The sequence below is a fragment of the Odocoileus virginianus genome, chromosome 13, assembly GCF_023699985.2.
Source record: "Odocoileus virginianus isolate 20LAN1187 ecotype Illinois chromosome 13, Ovbor_1.2, whole genome shotgun sequence".
Lineage (NCBI taxonomy): Eukaryota > Metazoa > Chordata > Mammalia > Artiodactyla > Cervidae > Odocoileus > Odocoileus virginianus.
Window position 1 is genome coordinate 4,533,176 of NC_069686.1, and position 24,973 is coordinate 4,558,148.

Sequence of the window (24,973 nt, forward strand, 5' to 3'; positions counted from 1 at the left end):
CCATGTCTAAATTGCTCTCGATTTTTTCTTCAGAATAATTCAGACTTCTCTGCTTTATCCTAAGTTTTTAGATGTCAGGGACCTATATTGCCAGATTCAAAATTTCAAATAAAAAACTAAGTATAAAAAAACTTCTTACCCTAAAAAAAGGATTCTACTTCCAGATTTTGAAGTAAACTTTTCTCTTTTCATGTGTCTACATAACTGTATATTATTCTAGTTTCAAAGAAGACTTGGCCATGGTCCTAAAATTAATAAAAGACATTATGAGGACTAGAAGGCAAAACTCTTGAAGAGCCTTTGTCCTTTCACTATAGGCATAAACAAGGAGTTAAATAAGATTTTGTAAACAAGCGTGAGACTCTCACAACCACTTAAAATACTGTCTCCAATGAAAAAAGGTGATGAGCACTAGAAAATGGCATAACAGACATTCGGGGGAACATCATATAAAAATGAAAGCTGTCTAGATTTAAAAAGTAACTGAAGATAGCTTAATCCATATACCACCCCCTGCCTCCCTCCCCTCCCCCGCTTCCTTCTCCAGCTCTGCTTCCGTCTTTTCTTGTCTCCTTTCCCCTGTTTCAGGTTTCCCAGTGGACTAGAGAAGAATCTGCAACCTCAGGCTCTGTGTCATAATTTAGCAATCCCATTCTAGCCAAAAGCGCAATATAGCAACTCCAGGCAATGATTCGTTTGCGTTGGCTCTGTTTGTAATAATTGCTTACCCCAATCTCTGTGTTCAGAGGAGGGAGATATTAGGATTGGCTACGCCTGCGTCAGGTAATCACTTCCGTAGCAAGAATGCAGCGCAGCACTGCTGTAGATAGGAGGTTCCTAAAGACTTAGGATGCGGGAATGGTAGTTGAAAAAGGGATGCAGCCAAGCGCGCAAATACAATGTATGCGTTTGTTCCACGTAAATCTTCGTATTACATCAAAGGGGAAAATACCCCCGCACAGGCCTCCAATTTTTGCTTCTATTATTGATCAGTTATCTCAGTTATAAAATTTAAATATCCTCTCAGTGTTTATTACCGTTATATAAACCTGATTTTGTTAGTTTTAAACTACGTGTGAAAATTGTGTGCTCATTGGTGTAACATTTTTGTGGTGGTCAAAAGGCAGTGTTGGCTTTAAACTTTTTCTGGTGTAATAAATGATAAATTCGTTTTTAGACACTGTGAAAACTATGTCATCTAACAAGCCATTTCCACAGTTAATCTTAGTTGTGAGGCTCTGATAGTCTGAACACTGTTTCTTGGCCTCACCACACTTTGTTTGCTACCATATTTAGAGACTACTTTAGCCTTGACAGAAAGACTTATTATTTTTATAGGAATTTTATTGGCTAGAAAGCATCATTTGTGATATTTTCTACTCATGTTGCCTTGGTATGTAGAAATTAAAAACCCGATTCTGGTGTCATGAATTTTTACTAAATGTGCTTCATGCAATAGAGTGAAATGCAAGCTTTTGCTGGGTTAAGTCACGGAGATTTGTGAACTAATTTGATAGTTTGCAAAATCTATAATATAATCTGAAATATATCCTAGCCAATCCCGATAAATGTAGATGTGTTAAGTTTCAAGTTATAATTTATAAATAAAAAAATTCTTACTATAATTAGACAAATAATATATACTTTACTTTATTACAATATGTATAATTTATGTTCTAGGCAAACATACATATGTCTGTGTGATTTCCTAAGAGTGATGGTTAAGTCTACCATTTTCCCAAGAGAAATGGGGAGAAATCATAATTTGGTGAGTGTCAAGATAGCCCTCAAACTTAAGAATCATCAATGCCAACTTTCTGTAGGTATCTATGATTTTTTTTCTTACTCGATTTCAGTGATTTAAGTTTCACAAACAGCTCCTATAAAAGGGAAACTTCTGAATATGTTATATTACTATATAAGCAGTTGGGGTTTTCACAGGTTATTTCACATCTACTGGGGCTTCCCAGGTGGCGCGAATGGTAAAGAACCCACCTGCCAATGCAGGAGACTTAAGAGACATGGGTTCGATCCCTGGGTCAAGAAGATCCCCTAGAGGAGGGCATGGCAATCCACTCCCGCATTCTTGCCTGGAGACTTCCATGAACAGAGGTGCCTGGAAGGCTATGGTCCATGGGGTCTCACAGAGTCAGACATGACTGAAGAGATTAGCACGTGGCAAAGAAAATACAGGTTGGACTCACCAAAGGATCCAGGGAGATGGCATTTGTTGAAAGCTTTATGGGTTTCCATCACCTTCTGAGAACAAAAGGGAACCACAAGAAAGACTGAGTTTGACTATATCTGCCAATGAGAAGCAGCGATCTCAGAAACTAAAGTATCAGTGGTGTGATAATCTTTCTCTTCAATTAAATAATATTTCTTTCATGCTTCAACTCCTTGGTTTTCAAATGTTTCCTGGCAGTGGAACCCATTCTTCCAATGACACATTAGCAGAAATCACAAATACAAGATGGATAAAAGCAGGATCCAGACACTTGGAACATCACCATCCAGCACAACCTAATAAAGCTAGGGCTTTAAAGATACACCTGTTAAAGTTCATGACACACCTATCAAGGCTTGTACACATAAGTAGAAAACTCAGCTATTTCTCTCTAGCAGATTCACATCTCATCTTTCTAGAGCTTCAGGATATTCACCCGCAGTTGGTCTTATTCTTCATTCAAATAAACCTTCCAAAGCATCTGCCTTCACTATTTTCCTGCCTCCTCCTCTCACAATGCTCAAAGAAATTTGCATACTCTTTTTCTCTTTCTGCCTCAGTTTTGCAGCCTTCAAAAAAATACCTACCCTCTTATTTCAAAACTTTAGCCCGTATCAATTTTATCAGGCAAATGGGGAAGCATAAAAATAAACTTTTTAATTTCTATTTTATGTTATATATATTTAGTCTATCTTTTTATGCAAACATTAAAAAAAGCTTCTGTCTGTACCTGGCCATTGCATGTGGCAATGCAAATGTACATTGCACAAATGCAGGATCACCATTTGCAGGGGTGATGCACAATTATGTGGCCACCTGCCCCAGGCCTGCTCTGTGCTGAGGGAAGTCTCACTAGAATATTCTTCCAAAGGATGGTCTGAAGTTCACCTCCATCTGGGGTCTTCATATGAAAAGTGTGATCAGAATCCCAAGCCAAGCACTGAATCAGAATTTCTGGAGAGGAGACTTTGGGGATGTGCCTTGTTAACGATTTCCTTTGGGAGTTTTAGTTACCTGTTAGTAACAATACTCCCCTCACCCCCAAACATAGTGGCTTAAAGCAGTGATTTTTTCTTTTTTGGCCGCACCAAGCAGCATGGGGATCTTAGTTCCCCAATCAGGGATCCAACCTGTACTTCCTGCAGTGGAAGCAAGGAATCTTAACCACTGGACTGCCAGGGAAATCCCAGCAATGTTTTATCACTTCGCGTGATTCTATGTGGGTTGACCGGCAGTTTCTCCTGGGCTCACTCTTGCAACACCATTCTAGACTGGAGGTCCAAAATGGCCTCACTCACGTATTTGCCAGTTGGTGCTGGCTGTCAGTGAGGTGCCTCAGTTCTCTTTTTTGTGGTTTCCCACCCTTCACTTGCCTCCTGATACCAGGGGTGGCTTCCTTACAAATGGCATTCTCAAGGCAATGTTCCAAGAGGGCAAAGGTGGAAACCGAAAGCTCTCAGGAGACCTAGACTTTATTGACACATCATTTCTGCCATATTCGATTAGTCAAAGCAAGTTACAAGGTTGGACCAGGTTCAAAGTATGGGAAACTGATTCCATTTCTTGATTGAAAGAGATACAAAGCATTTACAGCTATATTTCCCAACATACTATAGTGTATAATACTTTCAGCCTTCATCATCATGTCTGTGGAAATGGAAACTTCTGAAATATGGTATTTGTGAGTTGTTTTAAAGTTTCTTTATTTTTAGCTGTGCTGGGTCTTCATGGTTCTGCAGGCTTCTCTCTAGTTGCAGCAAGCAGGTGCTTCTCTCTAGTTGCGATGCACGAGCTTCTCATTCTGGTGGCTCCCCTTGTTGCAGAACACGCACTCTAGGCTGCATGGGCTTCGGCCATTGCAACCCATCAGCTCAGTGGTTCCTGGGCTCTAAAGCAGAGACTCGGCGGTTACGGTGCAGGGGTTTAGTTGCCCCAAGACATGTGGGATCTTCTCAGATCACGGACCAAACCCATGTTGGATCAAACCCGTGTCTTCTGCTTTGGCAGGCAGATTCTTTATCACTGAGCCACCAGAGACGCCCCTGTAGGCTTTCCTTTTAAATGGAAGTTTCTGCCTTCATTTGCTAGAAAAAGCTGGTTTTCTTTCAGGTCCTGAAACTAAGATTGTCAAAAAAATGTTGTATCTACACTCACATTTTCAACCTACTCAAAATCAACTATGGAATTATTTTTTTAAATAATTACTATAACAAGATTGCATATTTTCACAGCTATTTTATCCAGACTTTTCTGATCAATTATTTTCCAAATTAAAAACAAAAAGGTCAGAATTGGGTAATGTAAATTTAGTTTCCTCTTCTACCAAAGCTAATCTTCAGTGATTTTGGTAACAAGTAGACTTAATTAAAAATGACAAAATTATAGGACAGAATACAGAAGGATTGACGACAACCTGAGAAATTAGGTATAAGGTGTAAGATTAAAGGACCATTCCAGGGGGAAGGACAGAGTTGTCAGCTATGCCTATAGTTGAAAGCCTGTTGTGAGTCGGTGACAGAGGCAATGCAGCCATCCAATCCACACCCACATCTCTGTTCAATAATGTGCTACTTTATTTGCAAACTACAGGCAGCATTGAGAAAACAGATCTAAAATCTATTCTTGGAAAGTGTTCTCTGAGGGGGCTTGAGTAGCAGTAATTCTTAAGAAAAAATACCAACCTCTTAGTGCCATGGCAGAACAAACCATGAAAATGTCTTTCAATCAAATAATGGAAAACATATTACAAACCCTTGACTTTGTCGGCTGCAAAGTATTCAATATATTGTGCCATATTTAACATTTGCTTTGGAATTTTTTTTCGTCTGGTTCAGACTGGAGGAAAAGTTTGCCAAGGTTTATGTCTCCCTGAATCAGCAAGTAAATTTCCCATTACTCTCCCAGTTGGGTGAGTCATCAGCCCGGCTTAGGGAAGTCTCAGTCCTGGCTGTCTGGGTGGGATGAGAAACAAGATTACAGTCAATCAGTCTAGACAGTCACTTGGCCATTTATGGTATCATTTCCCCTTTACTACTGAGAACCTAGAGAGCAGAGAGACACTCCTGGGAATATGCGTAGGGTTACCAGATTTAGCAAATAAGAATACAGGATGCTCGGTTAAATTTAGATTTCAAGATAAACAATGAATACTTTTTTTAGTATATGTATGCTCCATGAAATATTCGTAACCTACTTTCACTTGAAAAAAAAAAAACATTGCTTATCTGAAATTCACATTTAACTAGGCATTGTATATTTTATCTGGCAAACCTACAAACACGGATCTCACTTCCTATCATCTGTAGAATGTCAGAGAGATGAAAGTCTGTTTCTTGAGTTTTTGAGAAGATAAGTCAAGCTGTTTTTCTTTCATCTTTTATTAATCATGCAATTACTACCTAACATCATAGAAAGAAAAAAATTATCAAATACAAGAATTCCTTTGAACAGTAATCCTCAGACTTTAATGTACATATAGGTCATGTGGGGATCTTGGCAAAATTCGAATTCTAACTCTAGCCTGAGGTGGGCCTGACATTCTGCATTTCTAACAAGCTCCCAGATGACAGCAGTGCTCTTGGCCCCTGTTCCACATTTTTCAGTCACAAAGTTTTCAGTGTTTCTCAAACTTTGCTGCACATTAGAATCACCTGAGGAGTTTTCAAAATTCTTGATGCCCAAGCTGTGTCCCATTCAAATTAGATGTGAATTGCAGGGAGGTGGGAGACAGGAGTCAGTATTTTTTAAAGCTCCTCAATTGCTTCCAGTGTGCAGCCAGTGTTGAGAACTGCTGTCTTTGATGAGTTCACTTTGATGCTGGTTAAGGTTTATTATCACCTACCTGGCAGACTACATTCCACCAGGTCATAAAGAGTTGGACACGACTGAGTACACACGCACACACACACATGCATACTCCTGGGAGGCAAGGCTTTTAAAAAAAGAAATTGACATGGTGCTTTATTACACATTAATTGTAATCTTGAGAGACTGATGTATGAAGGATTATCACCATGATCTTTTCAATCACCTCGGTCTTTTCAATGTGTCTACTTTCAATTACATTTTCTAAGCAATTGAGGAAAGCAGTAGATTTATTATTTTAACTGGTAGATCACTAAATATTTTCCAAACTTGGAAAATATTTTATATCTGTAACACACATTTTTTTCCATGGGTCCAAAATAATTTATTTCTCTTAATGTTTCTAATGGAAACCAAACAGCCACCACCTCAGAGTCAGTCTGGCTTGGAAAAGACTGGAATTTATAGTCTGTTACTCTTTGTGAGGCTTGGCTAGAGTCAAGGAATGTGACTTAAGGAAGAAAATCAAACCTTAAGTTCTTGTTGTTTTTCACACGAAGACATGTCAACAGAAATAAAAGCATGCTTTCAAAGCTACTGATAAGAATATTGCTTTAAAAAAATTTTTTATGTATATATATTTTTAGTTATTTATTTTAATTGGAAGCTAATTACTTTACAGTATTGTGGTGGTTTTTGCCATACATTCACATGAATCAGTCAGGAACTACCAATAAAAAAAAAAAGAATATTGCATGTATTGATATATAACATGTGCTGGCGTTAAACCGAACACCTTCCTCTTTTTTCTTCTAATTGCGTCACTTTAGTGTCATCAATTTTTATGCCATCTTTCTTAAATCACGATCTTTTCTGCAGTATTGTTTAGCTGGAAGAATGCTTTTCGGGTTTCTTGTACCTTACACTGAAGTTTTACCCACAGATTTCTTTTCCCTTTTAAAACTTTTCTTGTTGCTTTGTTTGTTTGCTTGTTTGTTTGTTTTGTTTTCTTTTGGGATAGTGGGTAGTAGGTTTTTTGGGTTTTTTTGGTCCACTTGATTCATGATGCATTATTTTCTCTTGTTCAAGCTTAGCCTACACCCTTTATCACTGCTCTGCTCAATTCTTTACTTTGAGCATTCTAGAGTCTGTGACCAGACCTTTACTTGATCTGCATCCCTCATCAACGCCAGCAGTCATCACCATGCCCTGGGAAACAGCCTTAGGAATCACACACATGCCCCTGTTCCTGGGTGGGCCCATCAGCATGTCGAAAGGCTGCCAAGATGAAATCTGGCTCAGAAGAGGTAAAACAAAGCCATTAGGGGTGGGTGGCAAATTGCTGTGTAAATATTTAACTGTGGTTCTCGTGTGCCCTTTCGGGGAACTTCCACCTAGGGGAGAGAAAAATAGAAAGTGACTCTTAGGCAGCAGATGTCTCCCATGAGAGGAGGAAATTAACCTGATCTGGCCTGCAAAAAAAGTTGATACCTAAAAATGTTTTTGTTCTAAACTCTGGTAGTTTATTTACGCTACCCGCCATGAAAAGTTTATACACATTTTCTTACAGAGCCCGCAGGTTAGCAGTGTAGTGTACAATATGGTAAATTAATAGCTAGGCTAATATTTATTAAGCACTCACTATATGCATTTATGTGCATTAGACCTTTAAATCTTTGTAACCATCCAACTAGTACTATCACTACTCCAGTTTTAAAGATGAATAAGCTACAGCTTAGAGAACAATGACCTGGCCATCGTCACACCGATAATTGGTAGTAAAGCCAGGATATAAATCCAAACAAAACAAGTTAAAGGCATAACCCTGCAGATTCCTTAGCTACCATGCATCTGAATACATCTGGGGCCTCCACTATATGATATTACTTCTGAAAGTTCTTGCAGGGAATAACAGGATCCTAAAGGACCCTTTATTTATTTATTTATTTTTATTTTTTGCTTATTTCATTGACTATGCTAAAGCCTTTCAATGTGTGGATCACAACAAACTTGGAAAATTCTTACAGAGATGGGAATACCAGATCACCTTACCTGCTTCCTGAGAATCCTGTATGCAGATAAGAAGCAACAGTTAGAATTGGACATGGAACAATGGACTGGTTCCAAATTGTGAAAGGAGTACAAGGCTGTATATTGTCACCCTGTTTTACTTCTATGCAGAGTACCTCATGTGAAATGCTGGGCTGGATGAATCACAAGCTGGAGTCAAGACTGCTGGGAGAAATACCAACAGCCCCAGATACACAGATGATACCACTTGACAGAAAGTGAAGAGGAACCTAAAGAGCCTCTTGATGAAAGTGAAAGAGGAGAGTGAAAAAGCTAGCTTAAAACTCAACATTCAAAAAACAAAGATCATGGCATCTGGTCCCATCACTTCATGGCAAATAGATGGGGAAAAAATGGAAATAGTGGCAAATTTTATTTTCTTGGGCTCAAAATTACTGTGGACAGTGACTGGAACCATGAAATTAAAAGACACTTGCTCCTTGGAGGAAAGCTATAACAAACCTAGACAGCATACTAAAAAAAGCAAAAGCATCATTTTGCTGACAAATGTCCATCTAGTCAAAGCTATGGTTTTTCCAGTAGTTAGGTATGGATGTGAGAGTTGGACCATAAAGAAGGCTGAGCACCAAAGAACTGATGCTTTGGAACTGTGGTGCTGGAGAAGACATTTGAGAGTCCCTTGGACTGCAAGGACATCAAGCCAGTCAATCCTAAAGGAAATCAATCCTGAATATTCATTGGAAGGATTGATGCTAAAGCTGAAGCTCCAATACTTTGGCCACCTGTTGTGAAGATCCGATTCACTGGAAAAGACCCTGATGCTGGGAAAGATTGAGGGCAGGAGGAGAAGGGCATGAGAGAGGATGAGATGGTTGGATGGCACCACTGACTCGATGGACATGTGTTTGAGCAAATTCCGGGAGATAGTGAAGGACAGGGAAACCTGGCATGCTGCAGTCCACGGGGTTGCAAAGAGTCGGACATGACTGAGCATTTGAACAACAACTGATGCTGGGAATTATAGAAGACAAAAGGAGAAGAGGGCAGCAGAGGATGAGATGGTTAAATAGTGTCACCGACTCAATGGACATGAATTTGAGCAAACTTCGGTACATAGTAAAGGACAGGGAAGCCTGGAGTGCTGCAGTCCACGGGATCACAAAGAATCGGACATACTTGGTGACTGAACAATGAAAGGACCCTTAATTTTAAGTGTTAATGGTAGTAAATGCATTCATTGTAGTTTTCTCCCAACTGAGCCAATGGTTAAAGAGGTTATTTGAAGTGTTATCTAAGTGATCACAATAAAAATTTTACCCCCTCTCTAGTTTCTCTCAGTCTTTCTGATAATAACAAAGACTAAGTTTTAGATTGGTGCTAATTTGTATTCATTTTTCTTTTTAACAAAGAAGGGCAGGCCTTGGGCTGCCTCGATGAATCATGAAGGCTAAAGTGTAAAATACTTTAAATGAGGCAACAAGAAAAAAAAACCAAAAGACTGCAATCTTGTTTCTATTAGCTGCATGAAAATGTCTGAATTAACAAAGAAATGAAAAGTCTAGCTCTAAAGAAAACAGAAAACTGCTTTTGAATTTCCCTGGGTTTCAGATTCTAGAGTTCTAGACTGTAGAAAACTTAATTATTCCTCATTCCCTGCTATGAGGCTGTTTTCCACTGTATAAAGAGCTCTTCATTAACTTTCAGAAGCTGCTGTTTGTGTCTAAGCTCTGCCACTAACCTTATGCAGGTCCTTGAAGTCAGTTTCTCCATTAAGAAATAAAAGATCAAATTTAACTGTTTCTTCTCTTTTAGTCTAGCTTTCTATAATGTATCTGAAATGGTCTGCACATTTATTTGCCTTTCTTCCAAAGTGCTCCTCTAGGGGAAGCTTTGTGCCGGCCTGTACAACTCACATGCGTTTTTGAGAGAATATAAGCCATGTTAATGCTTTACCTTGTAAAGCTTCTGTTTTTGTTATCAAAAGTTACAGAAATTGAAGGCTATTTTGGGGTTGGGGGAGGGAGCTATTACAGGTCAGCTGCCTGTTACAACTTGATATTATTCTGGAAGGAAAGTGAGTCTCCCACTTCTTTTACACCATTCAAAGAAACTAGCCTGAGTTCCAAGAAGGCCCAGGTCACTGACCAGACACTACATTTCCTTGTATGTGTCTATTTTTACACTGGGCACAAAGTACAATTAATTACCACTGGTCACTGGAATAGAATGTAATTATGGCCTGAAAGGATGACCAAACTGCATTCTCTTGTCAGCTGACTAACTGCGGAAACTTCCAGAACTGCTTATCTGTGTGATCAGTTTAGCGCTGTTACTGAGCATGTCCTGGAGTAAATAGACAGCCCAGCTTAAGTCAGTGCCCTTAAATCTTGCAGGTTCTGGTTTCCTGACAAAAACTAAAATCAAGTCACACACTGGAAACAGAAAAAGCAGAAAACACAAGCCCAGTCCTTGTTAGCTGTGTAAGATCACTGAAATCCCCAGTTGCATAATTCATATTTTATAAACACCTTTTCAAAGGATCTAGCATATCTGTAGGAGAGGAGAGACAATCTGCCCTGTAATCAGGATTTAGTCAGAAGGACAGATATAGCATGTTCATTTCATCACAGTTTACCACCTGGCACCAACCATATAATTCTTACAGTCTATTCTTCTTTCTGTTCACTAACATTTTAAGGACTTTATGCATGAAATGGCTTTCATGAGACTATGAGTATAGCTGCATTGAGATCCTGGGAATGCAGAGATAAATACCTGCAAAGTAATGCTAATCTACGAGAAGGGCAAAATAATGAATTCTTCATTAACAATAACCTTTATAGGTCCTTGTACTGGAAACTGTATTACAATGAAAACAATGAAGTATTTGTTAAATGTCCAATCCAACAAACCTCATAAGAAAAGCTTGATATGAAAATATCTAGCTCCATGACCTGGATATGGCACAGAGTAACAGTGTTTCTGTAATCTGGTTATTGACAGTCCCCTGGAACAATAAACCTGAGCAAACTTTCAGTTGCCATTGTTGTTTAGTTTGTGGTAATCCTCTATAAACCACCTGCTTGTCAGGATTGGTGGAGTAATTAGGGAGAGGAGAGCCAACTACAGCAGTGTCTGAATAATGTAAGCATTTACTGACTGACTGCTGTCAGGGACTGATTTCCAGCCCGACTGTTAACACTTCATGAGAACAACCATTTGATAGAGGTACCACAGTTCACCACATTATCTTGGTGATTGTTCCCCCACCAGATGCAATAGCTGCTCTGGCTGTCATGGTTGGTTCCTAGCAAACTGAAGAGATGCAGGGGTTAGGATCTACCAATATATCTCTCCCTTATAAAGGTGGCAACCTAGTAAGGACAGCTAATCCTAAGGGAAGGAGGAGAATTAGTCAAAAGCGAGCAAGATTTGGTGGTAAACTAGGACAGGTTTTCAGTTTCTAGGGTAAAGGGTCAACTATCAGGAGCTAAATCCAGATGTTGCAAATTTAGTCTAGTGAAAACCAGTTACAGAAAGTCCAAGTCAAAGTCATATTTTGAGGGAATGAAGCGTTCAAAGTACAGAGCATAAATGGTCAGATAGGATACAGAGTCCAAATATTCTAGAGATTTCATCTGTAAAACAAGGCAAAGCAGAGTGTGAAAAGAGGAAACTAGTTTTGAGCAACCAGAACAAATAGACTATGGATCTCCCAAGCCAATAGGAAACCACTGACACTCTCCCCAAAAGAGGAATTATGCCTGGAGTTAAAGGCCTGAGAGCCTGGAAAATTCAAGTACCTGAGAAGCAAAATTCATCCAAGTAAGTAAAACATACTACCAGAGTTCTCAGAGAGATTACCTCATGTTATACCTGAAAGGCCCGTTTTGGACCCAGGAGGAGGCTGGGACTGGCACTCAGGCTACAGGAAATGCAGCAGACAAAGACACAGTGCTGCTGCTGCTGAGTCGCTTCAGTCGTGTCCGACTCTGTGCGACCCCATAGACGGCAGCCCACCAGGCTCCCCCGTCCCTGGGGTTCTCCAGGCAAGAACACTGGAGTGGGTTGCCATTGCCTTCTCCCAAAGACACAGCATCTAAAGGAAAATGAAAGTCTGGGTAGATGGTGCAACTGAAGTGTCATCAGAAGAAATCTGGCAAAGAGGTAAGATCTAGTCACCAAGCGAGAGTCTGGTATTGGAGTGCCAGAGCAGAAGTCTTGAAATGCACACAGGCTGTAGATCATGGAAAGATGAGCTGAGCGGCTCTTGGAGGAGAACGGTGTTGCCTTTAATGGGTTACCCAAGTTCTCGTCCCCCAGTGAGTGGAGAGGGTACCTCTCAGTGCATTGCATATATTCAGACCCAATTTAAATTTCTTCATGAAATAGCCTGGTGTGACAAAAATGAAAACATGAAAACTTTGAGTTTCAATCATAGTTGAATAATAGAAAAAATATTCTAAGTATGGATTAGAAAAGCAAGTAAATGAAAGAAAAAGTTGTGAATACCTGAAAATCGGGTCCTGTATGTTTAAACCATGCTGCACCTGTGTGATGACACACAATTCTGGCACTAACAACGATAACCACAATGAGTTTTCAGTAACTTAAAAATGCTTTTGGACAACTTGCTTTCCCTCTCCCACAATACCTCACTGTTCCTTCCCATCCTGGGCCTGGAGAACGGCTCAGGCAAGGAAGCGTGGCCAGAAGGGCGGTTCTGCCATCAAGGAGGTAGAGACCAAAGAATGCACCACGGACAGACAGCAGCACATAGCAACAGAGAAGTTTGTATTTTCCTCATAGAAAAGAAGTCCAGAGCTGGGAAGGCAGATCCAGTCATTTCAAGCACCCCCATCTCTTTCTATTTATCATCTTCAAAGTTGGCTAAAACAGTTGCCAATGCTTTGGCTCTGGTGTCCATATCCCAGGCAGGAAGCAAAAGTAAAGAACAGCAAAAAGGTGCATGCTAATAACATGTCCTCTTTTGAAGGCGTGTTGCTAGAAGTGTAACAGATGTGTAAAACAACAGTGGCTTAAACAAGAGCAAAGTGTTCTTTCTTAGGGAGCTTCACAACCTAAGTTTGTGATGGCAATGCTGCTACAAAGCAGCCTCAAAAATTCAGTCTCCTTTTTTCTTGTTGGCTATCTCAGCGATTTCCAGTCCAAGATCACCTCAAGGGTCAAACTAGCTGCTCCAGCTTATAACACCATGTGGTGCTGTGATTCATAATAAGTATATATACTTGGTCTTCATCTTGGTTTCTGGCACAGAGCCCCTAAACCTTTGGAATTTCCTAAGTGATCAGAGAGATAAAGGTATCTTTTGTTATTCCTAGCAAACACCTTTCAACCACATCTATTTCTGTTAACAAGGTGACTTCAGAAAGCTCCTAATGATGCAGGCTGGTTGCCAGGGTAACCAACCCTGCCTAGGTGCTGGGACAATGGTGTTTTCTAGAGAAGGCATGGAAGCTCTGTCCCTCTTCCCATATATCTGCTGTGTATCTCTCCAGCTGGTTGTTCCTGAGATGTTTCCTTTTATAATAAACTGGTAATCCAGTAGTACACTGTTTGACTTCTGTGAATCACTCTAGAAATTAACTGAACCCATTAAGTGAGCTGTGGGAACATGCCATTTATATCCTCTGTCAGAGCACAGATGATGACAAAATGGGCTTCTGACTGGTGGCAGGGGCGGTGGAGGGGTAGGGAATGGGTGAGCAGTTTGGTGGAACTGAACCTTTAACCTGTGGGATGTGACTCTATCTCCAGGTAGACAGTGTCAGAATTGAGTTACATTTAGGACATGCGGCTGGTAATTGTTACTGAAATGTAAGTCCACGTGCACATGGCACAGTGAGGCCAGCAATACCAAAATATCGAAGTTTAGAACAGAGAAAGGTTTACTGATGGCCAACCTTTACAGAGAAAGGTTTACAGGGAGATGGGTGGCTCCTCCCTTAAAAAACCCGGAAAGCTCTCAGCAAAGCTGGAAAGCTCTCAGCAAAGCCCTTTCCTAGGAAATGTGAGGGAAGAGCATGGTTAGTTGTTGTAAGCTTCAAGGTGTCAGATTCTTTGTTCTTGAGGTCAGGTCATGGTCAGGTGATGATGTTCCTGTAAATCTCCACCAAATAGATGTTATTTTGTCCTGATAAGAAAGGGCAAGTTCCCCAGACTCTGCCCAGCCATCATTGTTGAAGGAGCCAGGTGCCCAGGACACACCCAACTGGCCCGCAGGCTCCTCAGGCCACCCAAACGTTGGGGCAGGGTCTCACAGACTGCGACCCAGGGGGACTGCTGCTGTCAGGATGTCGCAGAGGTGGGGATGGGGGAGAGGTTCACCTCTGCCTCAAGGCCTGGGCCCGTCCAGGGGGTGGCCTTGGCGAGGGCGGTGGAGCCCTGCAGGACACAGACCCCTGGGATCCCTGGCCCGAGGCTAGGTGAGCTGGAGGGTCCTGGGGAGAAGGCCAGGATCTCTCTCTTACCTCATTCTCTGCCTGGCAACCACCACTCCTCTGAGAGTTGGCTGAATGAGCCACAAACGGTGTCTCCTTGACAGTTGCTCATTTGGGGAAGGGGTCCCCCCTCTGGTGCCAACCAATGGTTGAGCAGGATCACCAACCTGCTCCCTGAGAGTTGCTTGCTTGGGGGAGGAGCCCACTGCAGTGCTGACCAATGGCTGAGCAGGAGTACTAATGGTCCCGTGGTAACAGTTGCCTAGTAACAGGGTGGTGGGTGATGGTGCACAGCAACCGCAGTGTGCTAAGGGCTGCAGTACTCTATTACAGTATCACGGAACAGTTTAGCATGTGAAAACCCCACACATCTGGTGTCACAAGCGTTAAGTGTTCTGAGTACTGAGAATAGGGAGTGTGTTTTTTCAAAAATGTTACTTAATGTATCAATAATCTGGTGAAGAGAGAAAGGGATATGAAAGACAGAAAGGCAAACAGCCCATACTTGCTGCCTTTCCTTTTTTAAAAAAAGTTTTGGCCAGGCAGCAGGAGGCATTTGGGATTTTTGTCCCTGGATCAGGGATCCAACCTGTGCGCATTGTAGCGAAGTGCAGAGTCTTAACTACTGGACCGCCAAGGAAGTCCCTCGACATTTGCTGCTGTTTCAGGAAGTTTTCTGGATGCTTTCATGTAGCGTTTCTGCTTGTATCTCATTTTCCAGAACTTAGTCATATAGCCATATCTAGCTTCAAGGGAGGTTGAAAAATACAGTATTTTCAAATAGGCACATTAATAAATCAAATAAGTCAAAATTCTAGTACTAAAGAAGAAGAGATAGCCAGACATTGGCTAGGCAGTTGACAGCCTTTACCACATCTCTACAGTGATTTTAAAACATCACTGTATGACTTTACAATAGAACAAGCCTTGGGGAATGAGACAAAGACATCAAGATATGCATTTTGATTGGGACCAAGGTAGGAGACTCAAAGCTTGGGAAAGAGTATGGAAAAGCAGGCAGTATGTGTGTGCTTTTGGGAGAGTGTGGATATCCAGTGCAAAGGACAGAAAAGCGTTGAGAAGTTAAGAATAAGAAAGAAAATTATGGCAGGAAGTGTCTCAACTGAAAAAATGTGAGGACTAAGGGCCTGAATGTCCTCCAAACATAAATTTTTTTCTTCCTCGTTTGCTTGGTCTCCTTCACTAACCACTTCTCCCATCCTTGGCTCTCATAGATGTAGCCATCTGTCTCTCTTTTGAAGCCCTTACCTCAGTTGTAAGCTAATACCTATTTGTGTAGCACATAGATTGATACTGTAGCTCCATTAAGGCAGGCACACTGACTCTTTTTTTTTTGGCAGGTTTTATATCCCCATGCCCAGCGTGGTGCACAAGAAACAAGCAATAAACATTTGCCAAGCTGAAATAAATATGTAAGGTCACGATGATAGGTAAATAAAGCTGATCGAGTACATAACAAGATAAGGTTCCTGGAAAGGTATCTTTCAAAGATAAAAGATACATGAATTTGTGAGGCATCATGTCTTTCCAGAAGAGTCTATGAACAAACTGGAAGGCATCAGTTTCCTTGTAACTATACATTATTATTACTATACATTACTATTCTGTTCTTTTCCACCAAGATAGATTTTTACACACATTCTTTTACTTAGTCTTGACTTAACGAAATCATCTTGCCTCTGCCTTATCCTGAGCTCCTCCCACATTCCCTTGCAGTCCTGTGACATATATAATTAGCAATATCCAAATGGAGGCCAGAAAGGCATTGCCAAGAATCACAAGAGAATGTAATATTCCTTCCCATTTTATACTTACTGGCTGTGTGACCTTGGGAAATTTATTTAACTGGTCTATGCCTCCATTTCCCAACCAGTAAAGTGGAAATAACAAACTGACAGGTCAGGCTTGTGGGATAATCTAAGTAAAACTTTTATCAGTAATGTCTCCTGATGTGCATTCAACATATGTTAACAGTGACTGCTTATCCACAGAACAGCATGTTAGAATATGATGCTCACACTTTTCGTGGGGAGGCAAGACCCTTTCTCAACGATGGGTGCACTAGAGAACCGCTGGGAGGAAGGACCCCAGCAGATGTGGCAGTGAGAGAAGAGTGGTGGGAGGAAGCAAGGAGTGGGTTTCCCAAGGGTCCACAGCCAGTGAGGGGCAGTACATGAGGTGGGGTGGTGGGAGAGGGTGATAGAATCTCACCCATACTTGCTTGTGGGGAACTTCCAAGGTCAAGTGGGTGGGAAAGAAAATCTGACTTGAAAATTTCCTCTCATGGGGTGCAACCACCTTGGCTGCAGCTATGTGAGTCATGCATTCTGGAGAAGAAACAGCACTGACTCAATGGATTTGAGACAAAGGGAGTTTCCTTAAGGACTAGCTCCTGAATCAGCCACTGTTTGCCTAAGATAAAATAAACCGCACTTGCCAGTTGCATTAGGTGAAACCAAAACACACAAAACTCTCAAAGTCTAACTAACTAAGAACGGAATTTACTGACTTGCATAACTGAAAACCTTGGAGGTAGGAGGTTCTTGGCTTTGTCTTTTTAATCTCCATGTGAAGATTCACGTGCGACATGCTCATGCTTCATTTTAAGTCTCCTCTTCGTGACAAGAGAGCTGCAGCAGCCCCAGTGTCACAACACTACTAGTTAGAGTCCAGCGAAATCTACCACCTAGATGTGGCTTCAACAAAAGTCCCAGAGTCTCATTAGCATGACCAACCTGCTTGTGAATTAGTAACTTGGCTCAGGCCAAGTCTGGGTCATGTAACACCCTCCAGAGTTAAAAGTGGAATGAACTCCGTAGGAACCACATGGACTAAGAGGGGAGGAGTGGTTAATCCCCAAACACAAACTGTGGGCTGTTAACCAGGAGTAGGTAAATAGATGTGGATAGCCGGGATAAAAATGGTTACTACACTACCCATTATTTTATCTTGCCAGGTGTTGTAGGCACTGTTGAAATGCTACTGTATTATACACAGTGAGAACCCTGAGAAACACCCTTGCTTTGGTATTAGACATGAAACTCCCTTGAAGGTTAAAGGGCACCAGTAATTGTTCCACACTCCAGTTTAGAAAATCTTAGCAGTACTGGGTGATCCTACACACTAGATAAAATTCAGACTGGTTTTTAGTGCCAATAATGTTGTTCATCATCAATGAGTTTGTTTCCCTGTTACTCAGCAAGCTGCTTGAAGGCGAGGGTCAAGCTGGGTGCCCCTCATAATGTCAGTATCAATAAATGACTTATTCACTGATTCATTCACTTAAGGGCGCTGTTTCCAGTCAGATCTGACACAGTCAGAAGCATTTGAGCTTCCACCGACTTCAAAACAGGAATTATAATCCCTCTTGGCAAGTGTGAAATCATTGTAACTCGTGTCCTTTAGAAACACATTTGAACAACATCCTGCTGACTGGAAAGATGTATACAGTCCCTCCACAGAGCAATTGCTCATTCACCAGTCACATTTTACATAGAAATAAAGTTTCAAATAATTAGTCTTAATCATTTACCTATCTGTTTTTAGCAGATGCTGTGTGCTGTGCTTAGTCACTCTGACTCTTTGTGACCCCATGGACTGTAGCCTGCCAGGCTCCTCTGTCTCTGAGGATTCTCCAGGCAAAAATACTGGAGTGTGTAGCCTGTCCTTTCACCAGGGGATCTTCTTGACCCAGTAATGGAACGCTGGTCCCCTGCATTGTGGATGGATTCTTAACCAGCTGAGCTACTAGGGAAGCCCTTTTAGCAATAGCCCCATGCTATTATCCTTTTGAGCACAGACAATTTTTCCAGGGCAGGAAAGAAAATTTTTTTCCCTTTCAGTTGGAACTAAGGCATAATTTCCTCAATCTAAAGGCTGAGAAGTATCCATTTAAATTTGAGGCACTGAACCTGAGCTCTGATCTTCAAGGAGGTATGTGTGTATGTATGTATTTGAGAGACAGACAGATAGAGATGGTGAGACACTGGAGTTCAGGGTGATATAAGTAAGTGATAGGAAGCAAAGTCAGAGTTCACACAAGATATGAATCTAGGAGGAACAAGCAGAGCTGAATTCTCTGACCAGGAAGAACAATAGGAAATAATAATAAACACCAGTACAGCACTGACTACGAGGTAAGGACTTTCTAAGTACTTTATACAGGAATGTATTTTCTCCTCTAGTCTAGTCTAGACTACTGAATTCATGAAATTAGGGACTGTGTTATTTTATGGGTAGGCCTTTGCTCAATAAATATTGTGAAAACTAATGACACCGTATTGACCAAAACAAAGCCAGTGGTACAAAGCGTGGAGGGTCGGAGGCAGACACAGACATTCCCTGAGTAGTTAAGTGAAACTGTGACTCTCCCTAAAGGGTGTCCAAGGCCTTGACTATGGTTTAGGATGGGCTGTTGAAAGATGTCGGCTTCCCAGGTGGCACAGTGATAAAGAATCCACCTGCCAATGCAAGAGATGTGGGTTTGATCCCTGAGTTGGGAAGATCCCCTGGAGGAGAAAATGGCAACTCACTACAGTATTCTTGCCTGGAAAATTCCATGGACAGAGGAGCTTGGCGGGCTACAGTCCACGGGGTCACAAAGAGTCAGACATGACTGAGCATGAATGCAAAAAAAAAAAGTTTAAGGATGTTAGGGCATATCAGTTTCTACCCAGTTTGCGTCCACATTCCAAAGATAACAAACCTTGCTTTTCATTGAAGCAGCTATCAAAATGCAATGAGGGACTGTTGTCCTTTTGTGAGACCTGCACCACGATGGGTGACAACTTTTCGGAGACAACTTCCTCAGACTGAAAGGCGAAGTTCCACACTGATGGGAAACCAAGATGATTTAAATTCCAGGCTGTCTCTCGACCTCTGCCATCACCATGGGAAGAATATACTCGGGCTACCTACTGGCTCCGAGAGGAGAATGAAGAATACGTGAAGCAGAACCACCCCCTGGAAACCCAAAGACATTCATGTATGGATGTGAGAGCTGGACCATGAAAAAGACTGAGTCCTGGAGAATTGATGCTTTCAAACTGTGGTGTTGGAGATGACTTTTAAAGTCCCCTGGACAGCAAGGAGATCAAACCAGTCACTCCTAAAGGAAATTAATCCAGGATATTCATTGGAAGGACTGGTGTCGCAAAGTTCTTCAGAACTTTGGCCACCTGATGCAAAAAACCAACTCATTGGAAAAGATCCTGATGCTGGGAAAGATTGAAGGTAGAAGGAGAAGGGGATGAGATGGTTGGATGGCATCACCGACTCAGTGGACGTAAGTTTGAGAAAACTCCTGGAGATGGAGAAAGACAGGGAAGCCTGACATGCTGCAGTCCATGGGCTCGCAAGGAGTTGGACATGACTGAGTGAATGAGCAAAACAAGAAGTCCAATTACTGGATTGATTAAATTTTTGGCTGACTTGAATCGGAGAGAATTTTTCCTTGACAATTCAAAATGGCGAATGTAAATTAAGTAGTATTAAAATACTTCCCAGTTTATTTGTATAGAATTGTGAAATTCAATACAGCAGCCAGAGATAGTCTCTATTTTATGGGCTTAGAGTATACTGTCATTTAAAAATAAATATAACCAAATAAAGTGATAATAAAATAAAGTATATTCATGAAATTTAAAAAAAAAGGCAATGGAATGACTGTGGCATATAAAAATCAATCAGGTGCATTGTTCTCTTCACCTTATCCTGCTTCCCCTCCCTACCCCATTCTACTCAGGCACCCCAGGGTATTCTGAGACTTTCATGTGGAGGTAATCACATCCCTGCTTGCAGTAAGGCCAGGCAGAGTTTGTTAAATGGTGTTAGACTTGTGTGTCAGTTTCTTCCTGGAGTTTCATACTGGTAGCATCATAGGAGGCAATCGTCCTCAATAACTGGGTGCTGTGTATATCAACTTCTTTCCATAGCACATTGATCTTGAGTAGTGCTAACTCAGCATGTCCCAAGAGACAGTCTAATCTGTCAGGTCTGCAGTTAATCAGCAAGGAATTTTTCATTCCCAGGCTAATGCCTTCATGCCACACAGTCTCTCATATTTTCTTAGCTAAGCAAAGTATCTGAGTCGTAAACTGTACTTCTAAAAACCCAATACATGAATGCATTGAGGAATGGGAGTGAGGGAGAAGAAGAGGTATCTCCAGACAAGAGAGTTTATCTACATTTTATGATGGAAAAACAGGGCAGAAAAAGGTGGAACGGCTGGAGGATGCCCTTTGCTACTTGCAGAAAGACATCTAGATTCTGGAAAAGCAATCTGGGGTTTCTTTATTGATGCAATGGTTTGATCACACAATAATACATACTCTTTACTTGCAGACCACCAAACCAATGATAACCTAAATGTGACAAAGAGAAACTGAGTTATTGACATTGCTAGGGAGGAAAGTGAAGTGTGAGTTGGGGAGGTTTAGGCAGTACAGCAATATGAAAAGGGTCATTCATATTTTTCTGTTTATAAATAGCTGGATTCTAAAGGGAAACTGTGTTTGAGTTCCAGCTTTACCACTACTAGCTATGTGAGCTTGCATGAAATTTTAAGCTCTTTAGATCCAGTTTATTTGTCTGTTAAGGGGAGGTAATATTAGTACATGCTTCCTAGAGTTATTGGGATGATAACTGAGTTAATACAAGGAAAAGGCTTGGAACAGTGTCCTAATCATTATAAAATTCATCATATATTTCCCCATCCCTATCATCATTATTACTTTCACGTACTTCTCTAAATTTCTTTATATTAAATCATTTTTCTTCTGTTCTTTGTTCCATAAATCTATCTGGTTAATCTGGTTGGGTGTTAGTTGAAGATAGACACTTCTTTTAGATTTCACAGTTTCATCAAAGCCAGTCCTCAGGTTTTCATGTGGAGGGACTTCAAGAGGACAAATACCCCAGGTCTCTACCTTGTCACTCACTTCTCACTTTGGAGGGTTTGGGAGAACCTGGGTTGTGTGATCAATGGATCTGTCATTCTGATTTGGCTCTTCACCAACAGTGTCAGGCTTGGCCCAGCGGAGAGTACTTGACTTTGTCTAGCTCTTCCACAACAGGTAGATGATAAGTATACTATTTTAGAGCTATGATATCAGTTATTTGGTCCTATTTTTCAATCTAGTTTTTATCAGTAATAAAGCTTATAGTTCTCCACCATACAAGTGGGATGCATTTTCTCAGTTAGCTTTGACACAGAGGGAGAATATTTTATTTACTGGGCCCCCAAATTCTCAAAACCTACTGTGTGTAAGGTTATTGCAGGTTACTGTGTGTGTATGTGTTAGTTGCTCAGTTGTGTCTGACCCTTTGCAATCCCATGGCCTCTAGCCCGCCAGGCTCCTCTGTCCATGGAATTCTCCAGGCAAGAATACTGGACTGGGTATCCATTCCCTTCTCCAGGGGATCTTCTTGACTCAGGGATCAAACCCTGAGGTCTTCTGCATTGTAGGCAGATTCTTTACCATCTGAACCATCTGGGAAGCCCACAGCTTACTGTAGGTGATATATTAATGACCAAGAAACTTCTTTTCCTCAGGGAACTTGAAATCTAGTAAACTTAAAGATAATTTTTCATAAATAACCATATCACAGAATGAATAATTAAAATAAGAAAATTTTATGGGCAATTCAAAGGAGAGAGAAATCACTTCCCTCTGGAGGCATCAAGAAAAACTTCATGGAAGAGACAGGATTTAATATACATATTACTTTGACAGATTGAATGGGGTGGTGAAGAGCATTTAAAACATACAGCAATACCATAAAGGGATTTCCCTGGTGGCTCAGTGGTAAAAATCAGCCTGTCAATGTAGGAGACACAGGTGAGGAAGTGAGTGGGTGAGGAAGACCCCCTGAAGAAGGAAATGGCGACCCACTCCAGTATTCTTGCCTGGGAAATCCCATGGAGAGGGGAGTCTGGTGGGCTACAGTCCATGGGGTAGCAAAAGAGTTGGACACGACTTAGTGACTAAACAAAAACAACAACAAAAACATCGAGAAGGCAGAAGTGTGAGTATGTGCGTCAGGAGGAGGGTGGCAGCAAGGAGACCTCTATAGCGAATCAACAAGTAATTCATTCCAGCTGAAATTTAGACTAATAAGTCAGGAAGTAGGGGAAGAGGCTGGATGTGCTTGGACCATACTGTGGTAACACATGGAAAAATTTTGAGCAAGACACTCACTTTAGAATCGCCTTTAATGAAGATGGATCTGGCAATGATACATAAGGCAGTTTCAATTCAGAGATTAGGGAATGGGAATGACTGAGGTGGAACTGAGATTTAATTCCCTATTTGTGTGATTCTAAGCCTTGACTTATCAGAAGAAAGCATATAAAAAAGATTTGTGTTAGAGGAATAAGAAAATGAGCACAAAGTTAAATACTGAGTTTGAGATGCCATTGGGACATTCAAGGGGAATACCTCTAGTCACTTCTGGCCCCATTCTAGCCTTCAGTTAGTGGGGAAACAGACTCCACCTCCAATTCTGCAATGAATGTGTTGCCATTTTGAATGTACTATACCAATTGTACAGTTTTTTAGCCCTGTAACCCTAGGGCTTTTACCTTAATCTTTCTCAGCCTTAGTTTCCTAATACGTCAAAAGAAAAACCTACCTCATAGACTTCTCAAATTAGATAACATACATACCTACCTTGCACAGGTCTTGACATGTAATAGGTGCTAAGAAATGATAGCTATCACCATCATCATCACCATTATAGAGTCAGGTTCAAATACTGGCTCCGTCATTTACTAGCTACGTGATTGTTAAATCTTTTTAAATCTTGCTTGCTCATCTTTAAAGGGGAATAATAAGAATAACTACAACAACTATAGTTGTAAAGATTTACAAGATGATTTATGTATAGAGGATAGAACTTGTAGCTCCGAAACAGAGCTGTTGTGAAGATTCAGTATGTTCTTGAATGTATTCATCATGAAGCCAAGATTCTAAATATTAGGTATTATTATTGTAATTACATTGCTACTACTACTCCATTGCATTCAGTAGATATTTGGTTGTTAACTTCTCTATTAATTGTGGGTTCTTTAAAGAATTTTCTCAAAAACACCACCTCGTGTGCTTACACTGAGTGAAAGGCCGCTAGATTTTCTGGATTTAGAAAGACCTGCTCCAACCCCTCAAAACGAAGAAATCCGTGCAGTTGGCAGGCTAAAAAGAGAACGCTCTATGAGTGAAAATGCTGTTCGCCAAAATGGACAGTTGGTCAAAACTGACTCCATGTGGCACAGATCAGATTCTGCCCCAAGAAATAAAATTTCAAGGTTCCAGGCACCGATTTCTGCACCGGAGTACACTGTGACACCATCGCCACCGCAGGTCCGGGTTTGCCCTCCTCGTATGTTACCTGAAGACGGAGCTAATCTTTCCTCTGCTCGTGGCATTTTGTCGCTTATCCAGTCTTCCACTCGTAGGGCTTACCAGCAGATCTTGGATGTGCTGGATGAAAATCGCAGACCTGTGTTGCGTGGTGGGTCTGCTGCCGCCACGTCTAATCCTCATCATGACAACGTCAGGTATGGCATTTCAAATATAGATGCAATGATTGAAGGAACTTCAGAAGATATGACAGCTGTAGATGCAGCTTCATTAAGACGACAGATAATCAAACTAAATAGACGTCTACAACTTCTGGAAGAGGAGAACAAAGAACGGGCTAAAAGAGAGATGGTCATGTATTCAATTACTGTAGCATTCTGGCTGCTTAATAGCTGGCTCTGGTTTCGCCGCTAGAGGTAACCTCAGCTCTCAGAAATATTGTCTCAACAGCTGGAAATATAAAGAATTTGCAAACTTCTTTGTTTTCTGTCTTTGCATTGTATGCCGTTTCACAGTCCACGCCCTGAAAATGTATTTCTCCCAGAAAGGAGGGGGAAGGACTTACATTTGCAGAAGTAAAGGTATATTCTGTCACTTGACTGTATTTACTTTTAACCAGTTCTGCCATAACACCTACTTAAAATTCACACTTTGCATGTTTTGTAAATAGGATCTAGTTGGTTTTTTTTTTTTTTAAGGAATTTTTTTTTGCCTCTTCAGTCTGCACCACTAATTCTATGAGTGTGAGAAAGTGTATAGAAAATGGGTTTAGCGAAATGTCTGTAAAGGAAAAATAGTACTTCATTTTGTCCTATTTGTAGTGTTTTCTCAAACCCCGTTAAACAATTTAGTTAATAGACATTTTTGCATCCACATGTCAACATTAACACTACTGAAGTCTTGGTCTGGTGTCAGATTTAATAAAATCAAGCCACCCCATGTTTCATGATCACCTCCAATAAAATAATTCCTAACATTTTAAGCGGTTTATCTAAAATGTGGGTAAAAATGTGCATTTTAATTTTTATTTTGCAGATGGTTTTCTATAAAGTACATTTTTACTAAGTCCG

General features: G+C 40.9%; 2 protein-coding genes across 2 annotated transcripts in view; one reads left to right on the plus strand and one right to left on the minus strand.

Annotated features, from left to right (window-relative positions):
* The window catches only part of ITGAV (integrin subunit alpha V), a 131,854-nt gene extending 117,138 nt beyond the window's left edge, over positions 1-14,716 (minus strand). Inside the window, exon 1 of the mRNA XM_070475899.1 lies at positions 14,554-14,716. Within this exon, the coding sequence (XP_070332000.1) occupies positions 14,554-14,558 (5 nt within the window). The 5' untranslated portion in view covers positions 14,559-14,716. The remainder of the gene's footprint in view (positions 1-14,553) is intronic.
* Positions 14,717-16,596: 1,880 nt separating this feature from the next.
* On the plus strand, positions 16,597-24,497 carry LOC110150606 (mitochondrial fission factor-like). Its single transcript, XM_070475841.1, has 2 exons — positions 16,597-16,646; positions 23,618-24,497. Exons 1-2 carry the CDS (start codon positions 16,597-16,599, stop codon positions 24,315-24,317), a joined length of 750 nt encoding a protein of 249 aa, XP_070331942.1. The 3' UTR covers positions 24,318-24,497.
* Positions 24,498-24,973: the final 476 nt, after the last annotated feature.

What these genes read in the sequence shown, in the direction of transcription:
- LOC110150606 (XM_070475841.1), top strand. Translation starts at nt 16,597, where the DNA reads ATGGGTGCACTAGAGAACCGCTGGGAGGAAGGACCCCAGCAGATGTGG. An exon ending in GGACCCCAGCAGATGTGGCA is followed by an intron (nt 16,647 to 23,617) that starts GTGAGAGAAGAG and finishes GGTTCTTTAAAG; the next exon opens with AATTTTCTCAAAAACACCAC.